This window comes from Tenrec ecaudatus, chromosome 15 (genome assembly GCF_050624435.1).
Source record: "Tenrec ecaudatus isolate mTenEca1 chromosome 15, mTenEca1.hap1, whole genome shotgun sequence".
Taxonomy (NCBI): Eukaryota; Metazoa; Chordata; class Mammalia; order Afrosoricida; family Tenrecidae; genus Tenrec; species Tenrec ecaudatus.
In genome coordinates, this window is record NC_134544.1 from 116,086,497 (window position 1) to 116,109,929 (window position 23,433).

General features: G+C 39.0%; 1 protein-coding gene across 2 annotated transcripts in view; it reads left to right on the forward strand.

The window, feature by feature from the left end:
* Positions 1 to 23,433, forward strand: part of VAPA (VAMP associated protein A) — a 68,867-nt gene that overhangs the window by 32,034 nt on the left and 13,400 nt on the right. Inside the window, exons 3-5 of one of the 2 annotated variants that reach the window (XM_075533158.1) lie at positions 787 to 890; positions 1,217 to 1,297; positions 22,411 to 22,545. In XM_075533158.1, the coding sequence (XP_075389273.1) occupies positions 787 to 890; positions 1,217 to 1,297; positions 22,411 to 22,545 (320 nt within the window). The remainder of the gene's footprint in view (positions 1 to 786; positions 891 to 1,216; positions 1,298 to 22,410; positions 22,546 to 23,433) is intronic. The other variant, XM_075533159.1, reaches the window with a different exon arrangement.

Below are 23,433 nucleotides of genomic sequence, written 5' to 3' on the forward strand. Positions count from 1 at the left end.
GTTGAGAAATAGGAAACCAGTATGAGCAAGTTTGTTGTGTGCAGAGACCAATTAGTCTTATTTTTTCAGGCTGTAGTTCTCAGTTCCAAGTCTGTCCTAATAGTAAGGGTACATGAAATGTCAATTGAACCTCTCCCAGATCAGCATTTCTGAGGGCATGGTCTTGACATGAAAAAGAAAACCTGCCTGGATGGATCATCATGAGCATGTGTAGAAATATAGACTGCCTACAAAGGCAATAAAAGATAGCCCTTGAAGTTATTGATGACAGTGAATCCTCCCTCAGGGGGTATATGGCTAAAACTTCAGCGCTAGATAGCAACGATGTTTTTAGGTGGGCTTTGAGGAATGCTTCATATTTGTTAAGTTATGATACCTTAATACATCTCAGCTGTCCTGGGGAAAACTAGATAAGAGTAAGGTATTCTCTAAATCTTTAAGCTTTAAGCTAAATTGGCAGAAGATAGAGTTATATTTAGCTGTATGATTAAAAACCGTTTTTAGGTCAGTTACAGCTCTAGAAATACATAAAACTATTTAGGATGACCTTTTCTTTTTCTTATTAATTTCTTAATTATTTTATTAGGGGCTCATACAACTCTTTTCACAATAGGATGGATGGCTTTTTCTTTGAGGGTTCTGGATCGCTTAAATTTTATTAGTATTTTCTAAGAAATACTGTACATTTAAAAGTACTTTATCTAACATAAGCCCCTTATTGAACATCTGCCTTGTGAAATAGGAATGATAAACAGAGAAAACAATGATGTGTTCTTTCTTCTTTAGTAATGCTGCAGCCTTTTGACTATGATCCAAATGAGAAGAGTAAACATAAGTTTATGGTACAGACAATTTTTGCTCCACCAAACACTTCAGATATGGAAGCTGTGGTAAGTGTAGGGTTTGGACCAAATTTATTTGGGGAAATAATGTTTAAATTGTATATTTTTTATTTACCCCTCATAGAGAAAACTAATTTTGAAATAGAATTTCTCAAAAATGACTTAAAAATGCCACTATTAAGCAGACAGTCCTCTAATCTCTAGAAATGTTCATGTGATTTTAAGAGACTATTGTTCGCTCTTTTTTGTATTACTGATTAATATTGTAATCCCCTCAGAGTGGAGCAGTAAGTCTTCACTGAGCCAGCCCTGTGAACTCTTCCTCACCGCTGCTACTAATCCCGTGTCTCACATGCAGTTCTGTTTGTTTCTAGTGGAAAGAGGCAAAGCCTGATGAATTAATGGATTCTAAATTGAGATGTGTATTTGAAATGCCCAATGAAAATGACAAGCTGGTAAGTAGGAGTGTACCATCATAAGGAAAATAGGAGCTGTTCATTCTAGATCCGTTTCAAATTAGTTTGGGTTCGGTGTTTGGCTTTAGAAGATGTGTAATATGGCTGTTTTCACTTTACAGGACTCGGTGTTGAACTGAAGTTTAATATCTTATTCTACTCATTTATAGCATTTTGTTTATCCAAGAAGAAACACTGTATATTGAAGAAAGAATCTTTTAATTCTGTGGAATTTTTACTGCTAACCACGTAAAAGATTCTTGGTTTTGATACATAGGAGGGAGCTTGAAGAAGTTACTTCTTAATGTAAACTAGATGAATTTCGCTATATTTTAATTTCATTTTTTAAGTCCCATGGTATATGCATACGAGGGGCGACACACACACAAACCAAAAAACGGGAAAACTTCTGCTAGCTGGAGCGTTCATAGTACACATTTTTCCCACTAGGCAAGTATCCAGCAACTTATTCTGAGTTAGTTCACCCAGTGGTGTCACCTGGTAATGTTCTCTCTGGTTACAGTGAATTTTTTCGTGAAAGCAGGTTTGTGCCAACCTTGTTTTCTTGTGATGGCTGATTTAAGAGAAGAGCGTGTGGCTTTGAAATTTTGTCTTCTGCTTGGGAAAAATACCGCAGAAACTCTTAGGATGATAAACACTGGGGGAAACTTAAGTGTATGGCTATTTTCTCGTTTCAAAAAAGGTGAAATGTTGATTGATGACAAATTTCGTTCTGGATGTCCATCAACTTCCCAAATGGACGAAAATATCTACATACTTTGTGCACTTGTGCTCGAAGACCGGACCATTAAAGAGATGGGGAAGCTATCTGAACTATCTTGGAGCTCAGTTCAGTGAATTTCAACAAAAGATTTGGAAATGAGAAAGGTCACTGCGAAATTTGTGCTGCAGGTTCGGACTGACCAGGAAAAAAAGCGTTGTGTGGAAACATGCTTTGAAAGAATATCTCCAAAGCGACCCAGACATTTCTTTCCCCAGGTCATTACTGGTGATGAGATGTGCTATTCTTAGGACACACACTGGAAGTAAACATCAATCAAGCGAGTGGAAGACGCCATTGTCACCTCAGTCCAAAAAGCTCATCTAGTGAAGTCAAAGATCAAGACAATGCTCATTTGTTGTTGTTGTTTTTTATGTGAGCCGGTTAGTTTATTTGGAGTTTGTTATAACAGGTCAGACTGTTATTCAAGCTTTCTGTTTAGAGGTTCTGAAAAGATTGCTTAGCGGTGTGCATCATAAAGAGCCGGATTTGTGGCAGATGGGGACTGGTTTTGCCACCAAGACAATGCACCTGCTCATACAGCCATCTCGGTGTGCCAGTTTGGGCAAAAAATAGCACGCCTCTTGCCCGACACACCTTACTCACCTGACCTTCCTTCGTGCGATTTCTTCTTTGCGTCTGCAAATGAAGAGGGACATGAAAGGGCAGCGATTAGACAATAGAGAAAGGTGAAGAAACAACAAGGGAGGTTCTGGTTCTGTCAGCCATCCAAATAGATGAGTTTGAAAAAATGTTTCCAACAATGGAATCGCAGATTTGATAGATATATTAAGTGTATTGTGGAGTACTTTGAAGGTGATAGGTTGTTTTGTAAAAAAAAAATTGAAATACATAACTTTGGAAAAATTCCAGATTTGGCGGGGGGAGGGGATACCCCTCATATGTACATACAGTATTGTGGTTAATTGCCATGGAGTCAGTTCCAGCCCATAGTGACCATATGCCCGACAGAGTGAAACACCGCCCTATCCTGTGCCATCCTCACAGTCATTTCCATGCCTACGCCCATTGTTGCAGACACTGTCAAACCTTCTCATTGAGGGCTTTCCTTTTTTTTCACTGCCCCTCTATTTTACTAAGTATGATGCCCTTTTATACGGACTGGTTTTTACCTGAAAACAAGTCCAGAGTATGCATGTAACACAACGTCTTGCCATCCTTCTCTAAAAAACACCCTGGCCATGTTTCTTCTAAGACAGTTTGTCTTTGATAGGCCGTGTTGCTTTCATTATTTTTCTCCAGCACTACAATTCAGATACATCAGTTTTTCAGTCTTCCTTACTCATTGTCCAACTTCCGTACGCATATGGTGCGATGTATTCTCCATGGCTTGGGTCAGACACACTGTAGTCCTCAAAGTAACATCCGTACTTTACAGTTCTCTGAATAGGTCTTGTGCAGCAGATTTACCTAAAGCAGATCATCCTGTGATCTTGTGACTGTTGTTTTCCTGGACATTGATCGTGGACCCAAACTCCATCACAGTTTGAGCTTTTTTTCCATTTGTCATAAAGTTACCTTTTGGTCCAGTTTCGAGGCTTTGGGTCTTCCTTAAATTGAGTTGTAATCCATTCTGAAGGCTAAAATCCTTGCTCTTCATCAGCAAGTGCTTCAAGTCCTCCTCACTTTCGGTAAGCAAGATTGTGTCACATGCATATTGCAGGTAAATAAGCCATCCTCCAAACACGATGCCACACTCTTCCTCATATAATTCAGCTTCTCTGATGATTTGCTCAGCATGCAGATTAAGTATCCCAAGAGGATACCACCCTGTTGCATACCTTTCATGAGTTTAAACCATGCAGTATTGCCTTGTTCTTTTCACACAACTGCCTCTAGATGCATATACAAGTTCCTCATGTGTACAATGAAGCGTTCTGGAATTCCCATTCTTAAGGTTATCCATAGTGTATTATGAGCCACACAATTCAGTGCTTTGACATATTCAGTAAAACAAAAGTAAACATCTTTCTGGAATTTTCTGCTTTGAGCCAGGATCCATCTCACATCAGCATTGTTATCTCTTGTTCCATGTCCTCTTCTGAATGTGGCTTGAATCTCTGGTAGCACCTGTCAATGTATTGCTGCAACTATTGTTGAGTGATCTTCAGAAAAAGTTTCCTTACATGTGACATCAAGGATATTCTATAATTCAAGCATTCTGTTGGGTCACTTTTCTTTGGAATGAGCACAAATTTGGATCTCTTCCAGTCAGGTGGCCGTCATCCAAATTTCCTGTCCTGGACAAATAAGTGCTTCCAGTTCTTCATCTGCTATTGAAACATATTAATTGGTATTCCATCAGTTCCTGGTAACCTTGTTTTTGGCAAATGCCTTCATTGCAGCTTCACTCCTTCCTTCAGCGCCATTGGTTCTTGCTCATCATACTACCTCCTAAGATGGTGGGATGGTGACTTTCTTTTTGGTACTGTGACTGTATTCTCTCCATCTTTTCATGTTCCTTTGTCATTCAATATTTTGTCCATAGAATCGTTTCAGATTCTAGTTTGGGGCTTGAATTTTTTCAGTTTTAGATACGCTGAACATGTTTTTTCTTTTTTGGTTTTCTAACTCTAGGCCTTTGTACATTTAAAAAAATCATTTTATTGAGGGCTCTTATAACAATCCATAGGTCAATTGTATCAAGCACATTTGTACATATGTTGCCATCATCATTTTCTTGGTACTTGGTATCAGTTCCTCTTTTCCCTTCCCTCCCCCACCCTCGTAAACCCATGATAATTTATTTTCCTATCTTAATACCATCCGCTGTCTCCCTTCACCCATGTTTCTGTTGTCCATCGCCAATGGAGGGAGGGTGTTGAATGTCAATCATTGTGATCGGTTCCCCTTTCTCCCCTCACCTTCCCCCTAGCCTCATAGTTTTGCTACTCTCAATATTGGTGTAAGGTGACCAGATTTTAACATTGGTAAAGGGACACCAGTGGGACACCATTGATAAAACTCATATCCTGGTGAAATAGCCCATGGCAGCCGAAAACTGCATACCCTAGCTTGTCGTGCATTCTTTCCGAATATCGGGACACGGGAAAATTGTTCAAAAACGGAACGTCTGGTCACCTTATCCTAAGGGGTTTATCTGTCCTGGATATTGAGAACTCTTATCTGTACTAGTGTACATGCTCTGGTCTGGCCAGATTTGTAAGATAGAACTTGGGTCATGATAGTACGGGGGAGGAAGCATTAAAGAACTAGAAGAATGTTGTGTGTTTCATGGGTGTCGTACTGTACCCTGGCTTGCTGGTCCCTTCTTTATGAGCCTTCTTTGAGGGGATGGTCCAGTTGTCTACAGATGGACTTTTGGTCTCCATTCTGAGCCCCTTTGTTCACATCAAAATGGTTGTTTTGGGTCTTCTGATACCTGATCCCATCAACAACTTGTGATCACAGGGATTAGTGTGCTTTTTCCATGTGGGCTTTGTTGCTACTCTGCTAGATGGCCACTTGTTTTACTTCAAGCCTTTAAGACTCAGACACTATATCTTGGAATAACCGGGCACCATCAACTTTCTTCACCACATTGGCTTGTGCACCCATTTTGTCTTTGGCGATCATGTCTGGAAGGTGAGCATCACAGAATGCCAGGTTATTAGAACAAAGTTTTCTTGCATTGAGTAAGTCCTTGAGTAGAGGTCCATTGTGTGTCTGCTGCCTTGATACTTAACCTATCAATATATTTTCATAGACCTATATCCCTGTCGTTACTCGTTTCATTATAATAATTGGACTTTGTCTTTTCAAACTGCCCTTTGAAATTTTCTTTTTAGCTCTTTAATTTTATTCTTCCATTTGCTTTAGCTACTTAAAATTAAGAGCAAGTTTCAGAGTCTTTTGATAGTTTTCTTTCTATCTTTTTAATGACCTTTTGCTTTCTTCATTAATGGTGGTCTTTATGTCCTCCCACAGCTCATCATGTCTTCTCTCATTAGTGTTCTTTGCCTCAAATCTGTTCTTGAGATGCTCTCACAATTTGGGTGGGGGGTAGACTCAAGGTTATATCTTGGCTCTTAGGAACTTCTTTTAATTTTCTTCATAAGAGACAGCCCAGACTTGCCCATAAAAGCGCTTTTAGGGCTTCTTACAGTGCTTTAAATGGAGTCCCCCAAATTCCTACATAAAGGAACATAGTTTGGAACTGAAAACTTTTCAGAGCTGGTATTATTGGTAATCTAAAGACTTCTTTAGATAATATTAGATAATATCTTTTGTTGAGTGTGGATGTTATAGCCACAGAATGCGTACTTCTAATTAAACTTTTTGGACCCATGGAATAATTCCTGTCCCGGTTTTAAGGAACATCTAAAGGTAATGTTGGTTTGTCTGTTTTTAGGCATTCAGTTTTGGGAACTCTCATGTATGTAGAAAAGTAAGCAGGAATGAATTCCTGTGAACTTATCACTAGCTTTAACATTTGTTAACTTACTGTTTGTCTTGTTTCATTTAGACCCTACTATGCTCCAACTCACATAACAAGGGTAAATTTTACAAAGAACAAAAACTGTTGCTACTAAGCTTCTGGTTCATACATGCACTGTCTTATTCCAAACAAAGCATACTTAAAAACATGGGTCTAAGATCAGTGGGTGGCTGCAGATAAATTCTTAGTAGTACAATTCTCTTAGTCTTGTTAGAGTGCTTTTGGAACAAAAAGAACACCACGACTGGCTTACAAGGGGATCTGCTAGGACAATTATTGAAGGCAGAGAGGTCAGCTCATGAGTCTATGGTGGCCGCTGTTGCAGAACTGTGTGATGACAGTATTTGCCCCCGTTGCCTTGATCTCTTGGACTTCTCTCAGCGCGTTCCATGGCTTCTCTTATTTTTTGCTGACCCAAGTCGGGGAGCCTTGGTGGTATAGTGGTTGCACGTTAGGCTGCTAGCCACAAGAGCAGCAATTTGAAACCATCAGCTGTTCCTAGGCAGAAAGACTGGAACAGTCACAGTCTTGCAAACGCCTGGGGCTGTTCTACCCTGTCTGCAGGGTCACTAGAAGTCCGTAGCAACTCAGTAATAGTTGTATATTTTGGTTTCTTTTTCACTAATACATTTTGAGTCAAAGAATTGTTTGTTACAGAGAACCTCCCCGTGCATAGGAGGATATTTAATAACATCCCAAGACCTCTAGCAATAAGATGCCTTTAATACTCCCATGTGCCAACTGCCCCCTCTTTCACATGCATGCAACATAGCTATAACGACCAAAGTGTTTCCAGATATTTTTAGTGCTCCCTGGCAGATAAAATCATCCTCTTCTAGTTGGCTCCTAAGTTTGTTTGTTTTTTGTTGTTGTTGTTGTTGTTTTTAACCTTATCACTCTTCAGTAATAGCTCTTTTATCATTTAATATGGTGGGAAAAAAAAGAAAATTAGACCACGTTCCCAAATAAGCCATTTATTTCCTGTAAGAATTTGTGGTTTCATTTAGTGTGAGCTGATATTTCAAGACCACAGCCTAAATACTGAGGCAAGACATTGACTTTGGTGTCAAAATTCCTATCAAACCACTTTATTACTGACCAAGATTAGAGTGCAGCCCCAATTGTCATTAGAAGGCGTTTTTTTCATGCGTTTCATTTCCCCCCATTTTCCCTGCACCCTTTATTCGAAAACTTTCTAAATCATTATGATTGAATGTTGGGTTGAACAAATGCATCTCTCTAGAATCTACGCTGGTGTACGGAGCTCATTGGCGTGTCCTTTACCCAGATGGGTTACTCAGGAACCCCCTCACCCCACAGACCGAGGAGTTTGGGGCAAAGGCCGGAAGTTCTGTGTACACAGACTTTGCCCTGTGTCCGTGTTCCCAGAAAGCGAAACTCACTGCTCCCGGGACAAGGCAGTGGTGGAGGGAGGGCTGTGCTTCGCCCCCCCCCACCACAGGTGTAGGAACAGCCCCCTTGGGTGCACACAGCACTCCAACCTGGAGCCCTGCGGGTCTCAGAGGGCCGGGCTTAGGAAAGCATCTCCCCCTGCTGGCTAGCTTCCCTCTCGTCTCTTAGCTCAGACTCACTGGCTAGCTTCCCGCTAGGAAGACCGGGAGGGCCACTCAACCTAAGCCAGGCCACGTCATCACAGACCAAGGCATTTCTATAATGATAGAAATTTAATGACAAAATCATGTCATTAACACAAAAGATGCTTATCTTCAAAAAGTAATCATTTTAGTTTGTAAATTTCATTGGCATATAATTCAGTAGTTTATTAAAAAGCATTGTGATCATCCCCACAATTTTATAACATTTTTATACCCACTATTACTAGCTCCCCATTGCTTTCCCTCTAACCTGCTGGAGCTGTTATAACCTTAAAGAACTAGTAGTCTAGTTACAATCTCTTTGAATTGCCTATCTTGGATTTCAGAGAAAGAAAATCATTCAAAACTCCAAACAATGACAACAAAGTGAAACACAGAACCTCAATCCAAAAAGCCGAAGACAAAAGAAGGTTGAACAAAATAAAAATGGGCCAAAAGGGAAAATAAATGATAAAAATGTTCAATTTTAACCTAACTATATGGCAGTAACCTACTTTCTCCAGTGCTTTCTTCTTAGACAAACTTGCTCACAGCCTTAGTCAGTGGTCCTAGGGCATTCATTGGTGTAATCCACATGGGGACTCTGCAAATGGGTTTGTGGCTTGCACTGTCATCTACAAACAGGGTGCTCACAATTAAGCTCTCAAACAATTTCCTCCCCAATCTTGGCTTTTCTTATGTGTAGTCATTGGATCACACAAGCTGGTGTGCTCCTACCATGTGGACACCTCACTTGCCTGACACCTCACTTCAGTGACTGCTTGATTTAAGACAAGACCCTAGATGCTATATTTCCTGATAGCCAAGCACCATCTGATTTCTTTACCACACTGATTATTGATGTTTTTGCTTTTTCCTTGTGATGCATTTTAGGATAACTATTTTCTTGTGGCTCTTGACTGTTTTAAAACTTGCAAAATCTAACCCTGTTTTCTGGCAAGGATGAACTGTTTTTTTCTGAATCAGCTGAAGAGTTGTTGCCTTCATGATAAACATGATTGTTAACTATTTTTAAGTGTTTGAATTTCACATTTGAAGTTTTTCATATAAAATGAGACTTACATGTTTCAGCATCACCATTTCAAATATATGTAAGTTCATGTGCAGAAATTGAGACTATACTATACACAATGTCTAACTGTAGAAGTAGCCTTAATTACAATATATGTTAAAAAGTATGGGGCTGAAATGCCCTACTTCAGGACTTTTATAAGGCAATATTTCCTAAAGTATAATAGTTGTTTCAGAGCTTAAATTCTGAGCCCCCTGGTTTGCAGAAAGCCCACAGTCATGTGGATTAAGCCTCCATTGAATTCCCTTAGACCAGCGGCTCAAAACCTATGGGTCGCGAATGCTTTGGTGGTCAAACGACCCTTTCACAGGGATCACCTGATTCTGACAGTTGTGAAGTAGCAACGAAAATAATTTTATGGTGGTGGTGGGGGTCACCACAACATGAGGAACTGTATTAAAGGGTGGTGGCATTAGGAAGGTTGAGAACCACTGCCTTAGACCATTGATTAGGGATGTGTATAATGGTTTTTTCCATAGATAGCACATTGGAATGTGGATTACTGCAGGTATAGTTATGTTTAGATTTAACATTTTCAAATGAATTTTTGCAGTCATCACTACAATCAACTTAAAAACATTTTCTTCTTTATTGTACTAATTTTTGTTAGCTCCCTCCATTCTCTTATGCCATGCCTCTAGGACATTACTGATCTAATTCCTGTATGTAGTTTACCTGTTCTGCAGAAAATAAAAAATATGAAGCAAAAAAAATAATTATAGAGCGCAGGAAAAAGCCTCATTAAAAAGAACAGAAAATACTAAAAACTTGAAACAACTTTAGAATTGTTCAAAATTAAAATAATAAGGTGTTGCATATTGACTTCCCTACATTTGCTAGAACTGACATCACAGTGCTCTCTCAGCTAACAAGGCTATTTATTTCCTCCTATCGTCAGAGGATTCACCCAGAGGTCCTATCCACATGGGGGCAGTAAAAATGGATTTTGGGATTCCTCTGTCACTTTTTGATACCATTCACTCCTTTGAATTTGGATTTTTTTTTTTTAAACAATCCTTTGTTCACACAGGCTGGTATGCAACTCCCTATGAACTTAGTTGATACTTCATTTAGATGGCTGCTTGTTTTAAGATAAGCCTTTAAGATCCCAAGCACTATTCCTTCTGAGAGCCAGGACTGTCCGATTTCTCTACATTTTGCTGTAGCACCTGTATCTCCAGTGATCTCTTCATAGGCTTGTATGACAAGAACTAATTGTTCTTAGGTTAGGGCTGCGATTATACTATAAGGTCAAAAGCCACTCATTTGACTATGGTTTATTATATGTGTCTGGTGCACCCTAGAGGCTTCATTATCATTTTTAAAAGAGAACATCCCGTGGGGCATAAGTTAATTCTATTGATAGTGTGATTAAATGAGCCATTGGTATCAAATTTAAAACACTGTTGAGAAAAGAAAATAATACATGCATAGGCTGGCTATTCAGATCACTATACATGAATTGTTGGCTTCTACAGATTAGAATTTTAGTTGGCTAGACGCTATTTACACAAACATTGAGGGTTGGGAATAGAACAAAACTTTCAGTAACACTCATTCACCAAGGCAGAACCATGTCTGCCAGACTCTTAACACATGCCATAAAAAAATAAAGACAATAAAAAAGAATACGTACCGCATATACTTGAATATAAGCCGACCCAAGTATAGACCGAGGTGCCTGATTATTACCTGGGAAACCAGAAAAACTGATTGACTCGAGTATAAGCCTAGGGTGGGAAATTCAGGATGTGAATTAACCCAGAGGGGAGAGATGGAGTGCAGCCACAGACACACCCTTACCAGTTCAGCTGCCACTACGGGTGCTTCTACGAATTGGAGCCGTCCACATCATGGAGTGATGTGAGTAAACAAACATTCAAAGCCCTGCAGTGTCACCGGGGTTTTGATTGAACAGTGGAGGAACGGCAATCACCCGCGAGATGTTACACCTCGCTGGGGTACCACTGACCCGTGTATAAGCCAAACCCGTTTTTCAGCACTTTTTTTGTGCTGAAAAACTCAGCTTATACACGAGTATATATGGTATATTGTAGTCCCAGGCTACCATTCATTGGGAATCCTCAAATCAAGAGAGCTAAACCACAGTTCAATGACTACCAGTTCTGTAACCTTGAAACTTCAGTCCTCTGGTTCTTTCATACTAGAATCTTTATCTTAAGTCCAAGAAAGAATGTCACTTCCTTAAATTTGTTAAAGTGAGTTTAAGGTAAAGTCCAATTTACTTAGTGGTGTTTTCCAAATCAGATCCCTCTGGTGTGGCCTATGAAGGGTGTCTTGTGCCTTGAAAGGATAGAGTCTGTGGTTCCAGTTGTCTATAACATTTGGCCTGGTTCACCTAGAGACTAGGTCAAAGTGTTTGGTTAGAAACATAACACCTGGGAGATTCTACCTTTGAGGGGGGTCATTGTACTAGGAGGTACCTCCTCTTCCCACTCCCATTTTTCGTAGTATACATTTTTTTCTTGCTAGGCAAGCATCGAGCAACTCACTCTGAGTTAGTGTACCCAGTGGCTTCACCTGGGAAGGTTCTTTCTGGTCACAGTGGATTTTTCTCATAAAAGCAGTTTCCCTCAGACCTCATTTTTTGTGATGGCCATTTTAAGAGAACATCATGAGACTGAGTTTTGTTTCCTGCTTGGGAAAAATGCCAGAGAAACTTTCGATGTCGAACACAGCTTACAAGGACAGCGCTGTGGGAAAAAAGTGAGGGTGGTTTTCTCCTTTCCAAAAAGGTGAAATGTCAGTTGATGACAGGCCTCGTTGTGGATCTCCATTAACGTCTCGAACGGACAAAAATGTCCACTCGTGCATTTGGAATTTGTTCCAACGGGTCAGACTTAATCAAGCTTTCTATTTAGAGGGTCTGAAAAGATTGTGTGACAGTGTATGATTAAAAAAAGCCTGATTGGTGGCATGCCGGGGCTAGTTTTGCCACCATGACAATGCACCTGCCCACGCAGCCATCTCAATGCACTAGTTTTGGACAAAAAATAGCCTGACCTCTCTCCTTGCAACTTTTTGGTTTCCGCAAATGAAGAGGAGAGACATGAAAGGATAGTAATTTGATGATGTAGAAGTGGTGAAGAAAAAAAGAGAAGGATGTCAGCCATCCGGATGAGTGTGAAAAAATGTTTCCAAGGATGGAATCACAGATTTGACAAACGTATTAAGTGTAATGGAGACTAATTTGAAGATGATAATGGTTGTTTTGTTAATTTAAATACATCGCTTTGGAAAAAATTCTGGGTTTTTTTTGCGGGGGGGGCAGCAGGGGGACACAGAGGAGGGCTTGTTTGTTTGTTGAGCGTTTTTTTTTTTTCCTCCCCATTGGCAGGTTGTTCCACCTGGTTTGCCCACCAACAGAAGTGTAATTGCCTTCTCTGAGTCAGATAGTTCCCGTTCTGTGCCCCCCGCCCCCAGCCCACCCACTCCCACACAAAGCTGAAGTTGAATTTCCAGTAAGGCTCGCTTTCCACGTTTGTATGCTTGTCTGTTGACTTGGAGTATGGTCGCAACTGATTGATCTTCTCCCTCTTTCCCCATCTTGAGAAACTGACCCCAGTTGACAGAGGCCCCCCTGTCAAAGTGGTTTTTAAGATGTACAAATAAAGCGAGTGATGGGCGCCAGGCAAGCTCACTACCTCGTTACTTAGGAGACTAGATTAGAAGAGTACATGTCCTCAGAATAGACATCTGCCTTCATCTTAGTGTGTATCCTTATAGTAGTGGAGTCAAATGTTTTCCCTTTTGTGATTGATTAATATCTTTCAGCATAATGGTTCCCAGGTTCATCCATATCATAAATTGTTTTCTGGTTTCATCACTTTTTAAGGAATGAATAGTATTCTGTTGTGTATTTGTACCAGTTTATCTTTTCTTCTAATGGGCATTTAGGCTGTTTCCAGCTGTTTGCTGTTGTAAGTTGTGTTGCAGTGAATATGGGAGAACATATGTCCATGTCTTATGTCATTGGGGTATGTGCCCAACAGAGGTGTTTCTGGGCTCTACAGAATTTCTCTTCCTGCTGTTGTAGGCATGTGTTTACAAACCTACCAACAGTATAGAAGAATTCCAATCTCCAAATCCTTTCCAGCATTTTTGTTTTCTACTTTTTGAATTGGGCTATCATTCTGTCATTGTGGGGTGTGAGGTGGTATCTCGTTTTGATATGCATCTTCTAGATTGTTAGTGATCATGAGCATTTCCTCATATGACATCCCTGGGGAATTTTTATAGATTTTAGTAATGAATCCCTTGTCAGTCATTAATTTTATTTTTTTCTTATAATGCTATCAGACCATGAAGTTAATGTTTCTTGATATATCATCCATCTAGATCAGTGGTTCTCAACCTTCCTAATGCTACGACCCTTTAATATAGTTCCTCATGTTATGGTGACACACACACCCAACCATAATTATTTTCATTGCTACTTCTTAACTGTGATTTTGCTACTGTTATGGCCCCTGTGAAAGGGTCGTTTGACAACCACCCCCCCCCCAAGGGGTCACAACCCACAGGTTAAGAACCGCTGATCTACATCTATGTACTTCTGAATTCCCTTTATCCATCTCTCTGACTCTTCCCCAAAGAATTCTATGCTGTGCTTTTCCATATACACCATGTCAAAATGGCAGTATTTTTTTAATGGCAGTTTTAACATCCTCAAGGAATTTAAATCATATTCCTTTCAACTATTCTTTGAAAAAGTCTTAAGAGTCGCAATCAAGGTGGGTGGTAGGATGAGTGGGGTAAGATTTATCTATATGATTCTCCCAGGGCAGCTCTTAATACCTTCAAAGAATGAGCAGGTGCATTCTCGTAGTGCCAGAGGGTGGGGGGAGGAGATCCTCAGCAGTTTTCCAGGCCTCCCCCCCCCCCCGCATCATTGCTGTTTTCTTAGAAACTTCTCCACTAGTGATTGTCCTGTGTCTTTCCAGAAAAGTTACCAAGATGTCATCCCTTTGAAATCTCCAAAAACAGTTTGCCACTATCTTCTGAGCTGAATTCTCTGCCTTGAATTTAATTGCCCCCTGGAAAGCCACTCTTTTGAGTAAAACTTTTTTTTTAAGCACCCTAATGAGAGTAAGACAAATGTGTTCCCAAGGGAGCTTGTCTGCAGCAATCTATTGATTGAAAAGACATTTTTAAACACCGGACCTCTAGTGGCAATTATTTTTCCCTTACCATCACAGGTGGTTCTTAAAAGAGCCTAATGATCAAGACAGATCTTTGTTAACTTATTATGGAATCGCATTTGTTATGGATATAACAAATGTATTTAAGTGTAATAGAGAGTACTTTGAAGGTGATGAGGTTTTGCTTTGTAAAAAAAATCTAATATATAACTTTAGGGGGAAAAGTCTTTTTTGGAGGGTACCCCCTCGTATGAGCAAGAACCATTGGTGCTGGAGGAAGAAGTTCAAACCACAGAATGCATTAGCCAAAAGCACAGTCCAGGAATCAATGAAATATCCATTGAAATGTTTGAAGAAGCACTTGTCTATGCCAAGATATTTGGAAGTTGGCTACTTGACCAACTGACTGGAAGAAATACATATTTGTACCTATTCCCCAAAAGGTAACTTAACAGAGTCCTCAAACAGTAGAACAATGTCATTGGTATTCCACATGAGTAAAAGTTTGCTTAAGAGCATGCAACAACAATTGGAGCCGTTCATGGACAATAAGTGCCAGAAGTTGAGATCAGCTTCACACAAGGACGTGGAACAGAGTATGTCATTGCTGATGTCAGACAGATCTTGGCTCAAAGAGAGTACCTCAAAAGATATGCCTGCTTGTGTTTCATTGACTGTGCCAAAGCATTAATCTGTGTTGAACATTAATAAACCATGGGTAACCTGAAGAGAATGAGAATTCCACCACACTTCATTGTGCTCACTTGGAACTTGTACATGGATCAAGAAGCTGTTGTGAGAAAAGAACAAGGGAATGAATACTGTGTGGTTTAAACTCATGAAAGGTGTGCATCAGGGTTGTATCCTCTCACCATATATGTATGCTGAGCATATCAGAAAAGTTGTTTTATATTAAGAATGTGACATTAAGATTGGAAGGTTTATTAACCTACAGTATGCAGGTGACACAGCCTTGCTTGCTGAATATGAGGACTTGAAGCACTTGCTGATGAAAATCAAGGATTGTAGGCTTTAGTATGTGTTACAGCTTGATGTAAGGAAACCCAAAATCTTCACAACTGGACCAATTGGTAACATCACAATAAATGGAGAAAAAGTTGAAGTTGTCAGGGATTGGACCCACACTTGATACTCATGGAAACAACAGCAAGGAGATAAAAGGACATAATTGCATTAGGTAAATGTGGTTCACAGGAACTCCTTCAGAGTATTTGAAAACCAAGGATGTTACTTTGAGGACTAAGGTCTGCCTGACCACAGCCATTGCATCATATGTATGTGGAAGTTGAATATTGAATAAAGAAGACATTAATTTGAATGCATTTGAATTTTGGAGCTGGAGAAAAATGTTGAAATTGCCATGTACTGCTAAAAGGACAAATTGATATGTATTAGAAGATGTAAGGTCAGAGTTCTCCTTAGAGGCACAGATGGCAGGACTTCACCCTATATACTTTGGTCATATTTTCAGGAGAGACCAGTCCGAAGGACATCAAGTGGAAGGGCAGTAGAAAAGAGGAATGCCCTCAGTTAGATGGATTGACAACAGTGTCTGCATCAGTGAGCTCAGGCATAAGAACAATTGGGAGGATAAATTGGGACCTTGTAGGGTTTCATTCTGTTGTGAATAACGTCGCTGTGGGTCAGAGTCAACTCTGTGGCACCAAACATTGTTTTAAGATGGCTTCAATGGATAATTTTGATTTAAGGTTATATCAAAGTAGGCATTTCAAAGGTTCCACCCTCATGATTTCAGAAAATCTGCAGTCTGTCAGCATTTTAATTTCCGTTCTTCAGTTTCTATTTTTAAATAGAATTCTTCTTTAGAATCTTTGATCAAAATGGTCAGTAATGGTAGCTGGGCACACCATCTAGTTCTATTCTGGCAAAGGAGGCAGTTGGTCAAAGATTCCGTAGAGACACCAAGTTTGGTAAAGTAGAGGGCCAGCGAAAGAGGAAGGCTCTCGAGGAGACTGAGACTATGGCTGTGCTCATGGGCTCAAGCACAGGGAAAATTGTGCGGGTGACACAAGGACCGGGCAGTGTTCTGTGGGTCAGAACCAACTCAGTGGCGCCTAACAAACGAGTTGTAAAGATTTCGATTTTCTTTATATTAATTTGTAATCCATATAAAGGCCTGATCAGTCCTTGATCTTCATCAGAAATGCTTCAAATCCTCTTCACGTTTCTTCAAGCAAGATGTCGTCGTATGCATAGGAAAGGCTGCTAACGCTTCCTTCAATCTCGATGCTACTTTCTTCTTTATACAGTCCCACTTCTCAGACTGCTCCACATACAGGTTGACTACATAGTGAGGTGATGCACACCTTTCCCGCTGTCAGTACGCAGTATTTCCTTGTTCTTTTCATACACTGCCTCTTGGCCCATGGTTAGGTTCTGTGATCTATGATAACGATAATCGAGTGTTTTGGAATTCACATTGTTCTCAAAGTTGTCCATAGTTTGTTATGATCCACCAGTTGAATGCCTTTGCATAGTCAGTAAAACACTCAAACCTTTCTCATATTTTCTGCTTCGTGAGCCAAGAATCTTCTTGAACATCTTTGCCATTCCCTGTGTACGTACTGCCCTAACCATTGTTGGATGATCTTCAGCAAAGTTTTACCTATGTTTGATAGCTGTGGTGGTGGTCTGTTTTGGAATGGCCACCAAAAATGGATTTCTTTCAGTCAGCTTGGCCTTCCAAATTCTTGGTATAGACAAGTGGGTGCTTCCATTGTTGCAGGTTGTGTTGCAATGTTTCCATTGGTCACCCATCACTTTAGTACCATTAGTTCTTCAATACATGCTACCTCATGAAATGAAGTGATTTTTGATAAAGCGACTGTGTATTCTTTCCATCTTCTTTTGGTACTTACTGTGTTCAGTATTTTGCCCATAGAATCTTTGAATGTTTCAACATGAGGCTTGCATTTTTTTCTTGCCTTTTTTCTTTTCCTTTCTTTTTTCTCAGATTAAGACATATTAAGAGTGCTTTTGTTTTCTGAGTTTCTGTGTATTTCTCCATAATGCATTATCTCCTCACACTGCTCTTTGAACTTTTCTAGCTCATGACTTCATCATTTCTTCCATTTGCCTTAGTGCTACTCTTCAATTAAGAACAAGTTTCTAGTCCCTTCTGACCATCCATGCTGATCTTTTATTTTTACTCGTTTTTTTTAATAAGCTTTTGTTTTTTTCATTTATGATGTTCCTGATGTCATCCGACAACCCAGCAGGTCTTCTGTCATTGTTAGTGTGTTAAATCTGGTCTCGAAATTCAGGTTAGATATACTCAAGGGCCTATTTTGGCTCTTGTGGACTGGTTTTAATTTTCAGCTTCAACTAAACTTACATATGAGCAATTGATGGTCTGTTTCACCACCAGTCCATGGCACAATCAAATCATAAACTTTAACGTTGGAGTGTCAACTTGAATCAATATGAAACTTTTTTAGAAATAGGGCATTAAAAAAGAAGAAATAGGGCATTCTTGGATAGTGTGATACCTAAATAAATTTACTTCAGATAAATTGATCAAATGCTGTATGATGCTGGATCCTGATTTATAAATTGATAGAAAAAATTGGCACTCCTTTGTTAAATTCTGATTTAGTTGTGAAGCAGTGAATTCTTTGGAGTCTGTTTATCATTTATTTTGTTTATAAATTAGTATATATATTTTTAAAAGTATGTTACCTAAACATAATTCAGTTTAGTTGCTATCTGAGTTGCTGGTGACAATTTAAGATTTAAACACACCTGCCAGTAGATAGATGTGTGAGACAGATGAGGTTTTTTGTTCTTATACAAAGTTAGTCTTGGAAATCTATAGCGGCAGTTGTACTGTTCTAAAGGGTCTCCATGAGTCAGAATTGGCTTGATGGCAGTGAGGTTTAGGTTCCCACTAGATGTACATTGTGTTGAACTATAGTGTTTGGAACAATAAGAGACATCTATAATCAGCTAAAACCTTTTTCTCATTTACTTTAAAGAGTTGGTCATCAGAATTTATGACACTTAGTTCATAAGAAAAGTTTGACTTTCATCCTAAGCATAATAGCTATCAGTTGTTAAGGTGATATAGATAGCAGGTTTAAATTTGTGATGTTGAAAAAGCGTGTCTTAAATTAACCACCCAACCCACTCTTTCACCTATAACTTCCTCTAAAAAGAAGTATGTCCCATCTGTTTAAAGCTCTTAATTTTTTTTAGGTATGCTTTTCTCAGGTATTTACAGTCTGGCAACAGTAAGAATAATTGTTTAGTTGATTCATTATGCTTTTTTAGGGCCTTGATACTGAATCTATAAGTAAGAGATGATTGAAGTTTTGTGATCATCCTGTAGGGTAAGAAAGGAGTGAATGTTTAAGTCGCTGGGTGGAAACTAGATCCAAAGTGCCCAATTAGGAACATCCATACCAGGTGTACTCTCCCATTGGAAGTCTACATAGGTAATGCTAAGCGCTTTTTCCAATGGCGTGTTGCTCCACCTGGTTTTGCCACCAACAGGAGTGAAATCATCTTCTCCAAGACAGACATACCCCACCCCACCCTGCCCAGTACCCCCGGACTTGAATTTCCATTAAGAATCGCTAAACACGCTTGCAGGCGGTGTTTGATGATTTGAAGCATCCCCTTAACTTTAGATGTTTCATGTAGCCACACTGCCTTCAAAATGATCATTTTAAAATTATATAATACCCTGTTAAGAAGGTGATTTAAAATCTAATTAACTACTGGTTACTGATAAAGTAATGGAAGATTTTCCTAACTGATAGCATTGTCATTAGCAATGTGGAACATAGTGTTTCTTTTTTAAAAAATATTGTTTATTTAATAAGAATTCCTCAAAATGGTATTATGACTGGATCCAAGACTTATAATCATCTCTATGTTCTTGATGTATATAGAATAAAAAAAGTTTTTAAGTCTATTTTTAAAACTTAATAATTTTTAAGTGATGTCATAACCGAATTTATTTAAACCACTATTATTGTGTGAATTTCTTTTTTTAAAAAACATTTTATTAGGGACTCATACAACTCTTATCACAGTCCATACATACATCAATGTGTAAAGCACATCTGTGCATTCTTTGCCCTCATCATTCTCAAAGCATTTGCTCTCCACTTAAGCCCCTGGCATCAGCTCCCCTTTTTTCCCCTTCCTCCCCGCTCCCCCCTCCCTCATGAGCCCTTGATAATTTATAAATTACTATTTTGTCATATCTTGCCCTGTCTGACGTCTCCCTTCACCCCTTTTTCTGTTGTCCATCTCCCAGGGAGGAGGTCACATGTAGATCCTTGTAATCGGAACTCTTTGCCTTAGGTTGTAATAGGAAGCCCAGGAATCCTTATATTTTGGAATAAAAGGATATGCTGTAAATTATAAGTATAAACTTATACTGCCCATCAACTCACTAACATACACAGTCACCCTACTTCTAGAGAATTTTCATGCCTTTAGGTATATTTTAATTAATTAATAACTGATAAAGAAGATTCCTGGAGGCATAGTGGTTATGGGTTGGACTACTAACCAAAGAGGTCAGCAGTTCAAAACCTCGAGCTGGAAGAAAGATCGGCTTTCTACTCCTTTGAAGAGTTACAGTCTTAGAAACCCACAGAGGCAATTCTAACCTGTCCCTATGGGGAATCTCTGGCTTCATTTGTTTTACAGAGTTGGTCATCAGACTTTATCTTTAATTATTAATTTATAAAATTTTAACTCATATCCTAAGCAGATACCATAATAGCTATCACAGTTGTGATAACTCTGAGTTGATTCTGACGCAGAGCAGTGAGTTTGTTTTGGTTTGGAATGGCTGATAATATCTTGTTTTTATTGCTAGTAGTGAGAGCCAACCTGCATATTCTTTAATAAGATGGAGCGTAGGTAGCTGGAGGTAGATGAGGATTATTGGTTTTGTTTAGTTATTATTGACTCCTTATTATGAAGTCAAATGTCCAGTTAGTGATAGGTTTTTATTAATTCTATTGTTTAATGACATGTTCTTTTTCCAATTAAAAGATCATTTTGTTGGAGGCCCTTACAACTTTTATTACAATCCATCATTCTTTTCTAGACATGTACTTTGTATTGAACCCTTGGTATCAGCTCCTCTTTTTTCCCTCTCTCCCCCCTCATGGCCCCTTGATAGATTATAAATTATTCATATCTCACACCGACCGCTCTCTCCCTTCCCCCATGGTTTCTGTCGATCATTGCAGTCTGTTCCCCCTTCCTTCCTTTCCCCTAACCTTCTAGTATTGCTATTCCCATTCCTGTTTCGGATTCCGGGTATTACGAGCTCTTACTTACACCTGTGTACATGCCCTGGTCTAGTCTGAAGTGAGAAACAGCACTGGGGTCATGGGTGGGGGGCGGGAGCGGTAAGCATCAAGGGACCAGATGAATATTGTATGTTTCATTGATGCTTTACTGCACCTTTGTTGACTCATTCCTTCCCTGTAACCCTTCTGTGGGGGGATGTTCCATTGTGTACAGATGTGCTTTGTGTCTCCACTCCGCACTCCCCCTCTCATTCACTATGATAAGATTTTTTGTTCTGATGATGCCTGATACCTGATCCCTTCAATGCCTCGTGATCGCACCGGCTAGTGTGTTTCTTCCATGTGGCCTTTGTTGCTTCTGAGCTACACGGCCGCTTGTTTACCTTCAAGCCTTTAAGACTCCAGATGGTATATTTTTTGATAACCGACACCATCAGCTTTCTTCACATTTGCTTATTCACCTGCTTTGTCTTCAGCAGTTGTGTTGGGAAGGTGAGCATCAGACAATGCCAATTTAATAGAAGAAAGTATTCTTGCATTGAGGGAGTACTTGAGTGGAGGCCCAATGTCCTTCTGCTACCTTAATACTAAACCTATAAATATATGCACATAGATCTATTTCCCCATCCTCATATATAGATTTATAGACATATTTGCATATGTACCTGCCTTTATTTAGACGTCTATAAATGCCCTTTGCCTCCCAGCTCTTTCCTCTATTTCCTTTGACTTTCCTCCTGTCCCACTCTCATGCTCAGTCTTCATTTGGGTTTCAGTAATTCCTCTGGGTGACATTACCCTTGATCACACCGTACCAGGCCTACTACATCGTCCTCACCACCTATTTGGATCACTTGTTGTTCCCTTGCCCCTGGGTTTGTTAACACAGATGTATTGGTTTTTATTTATTCTCTCCATCTACCATTTGGTGACGATACATTTTCTAGGAAAAACAGCTGACTTGTCTTTTTGAGGAACTTCAGGAGTCCTATGTATAATGATGTGTGATTGAAATGTACATTATATTTATAAAGACATAAAAACATACAACATATGAGAGTGAATTATTAAAACATTTTTCTGGTTTATTTCCGCTTGATATCTAACTTTTTAATAATTTTCTCTACGTTAAAGTAGTTCTTAAAGGAATACAGAGTTGATAATAACTAAAAGAAGAGAACCGTGGAGATCACGGTATACCACGATATTTTATGAGTTTTTAAGTTTGTATAGTGGCCATTTATGTGTGTATTTGGGGGGATTTATATTACTTTTTAACTGTAAGTGGCAATTTAATTTTATTCTTAACAATCAGTATTCCGGCTAATGTTAGCAAGGATAAGAAAACATGAAAGTGCTTGTTTTTTTAGATGTTTAAATATTTAGGGACAACACTAAGTGCCACAACGGTAGTTTAGAAAGTATTTATTTGGGGATAAAATGAAATTAGTGTAATTTAGGACATTATATAAAATTAGCAAGTTCTTCATAACTGTTTTTGTTGAAAATATAAAAGATCAGAAACTTGTGTCTTTTCTTAAATATGGCTATTTGTTAGTATTATTTCTTGTACAGAGCACAGTTTTACAGAATAAAATGTGAATGTTTTATAGCTTAATGCTTTTTGTGTTAGTCATTCCCAGTATCCTGCAGGAGAAATCAGAATTTGGTATGAATCTGAGAATATGTTTCCCATGCTACCTCAGGGTATAACAGCACCAGGGACTGCTGCGGCTATCACTTCAGTGAGCAGCACCGTCAACACAGTTGCAACTCCTGCCAGTTTTAACACGAAGAATGACCCCAGGGGACTCAATCTGTACAAACAGGAGAAGCAGAAGGTTTGTCCTAGGGAGCTCATAGATTTAGGAGTCAACTAGTATTACTGATTAAAACAAAAGTTAATGTAGATACCTCTCAGCTAATTGGTAAAGTGGTATATGAAGTAAATGTGACAATTTCCGATGTGTTTCAGAGTATAATAGAAACTTAAAAAGCTTGCAAGCAAACAAATTATTGCAACAGTACACATGGCAAATGTAAGCATGAACATTATGAAGAAATTTCTAATTTTTTTTCCTGTTACTGAGAGTGGGGAACATGCTTCAAGAATTTCCTGATTTATTATCTTTTAATGAGCCCCACCAGGCAACCTTATAGCCTTTTTTAATAGGATAGCTTTTATAGCAGTAAAGATAGGACCTGGCAAACTTTCTTCTCAGGTGGTGCTCTTTATATTTTAAATAGATACAGCAAATTACCAACAAATTTTTTTATTCTCAAGGCATTCCTTAACTCTAATCGTTAACTGTTACTTAAAATACCCTAAGGTGGGAGAAATAGTGATTAAAGACCTTAAGTCATAATTGAACTTAATTTGTGTGTGTGTGTGTGTGTACATGTATAGATACATAGAGAGTGTGTGTTTTGACAAATCACTCAAGTAAAATGGCAGCACATTAGTAAACAAAACAGTGATTTTTGGATGGTGTGATGGATATTGTATGGTAACTATTTCTTGCTGTCTGAAAACTTTAAGGAACCTTAAGAGTTTTGCCAAGTTCCTTAATATCTTTACTTGGCATTGCCAATAATAGGTGTATTGAGACTTATAAAAGGAATCTGACCTTGCTGACATATTTGGTTATTTTTATTCTATGATTTGGAATTTTTTACCTTTATAGGGATCTTGAACCTAGAGAAATAGAATAAATTGTTGTTTGAACTGG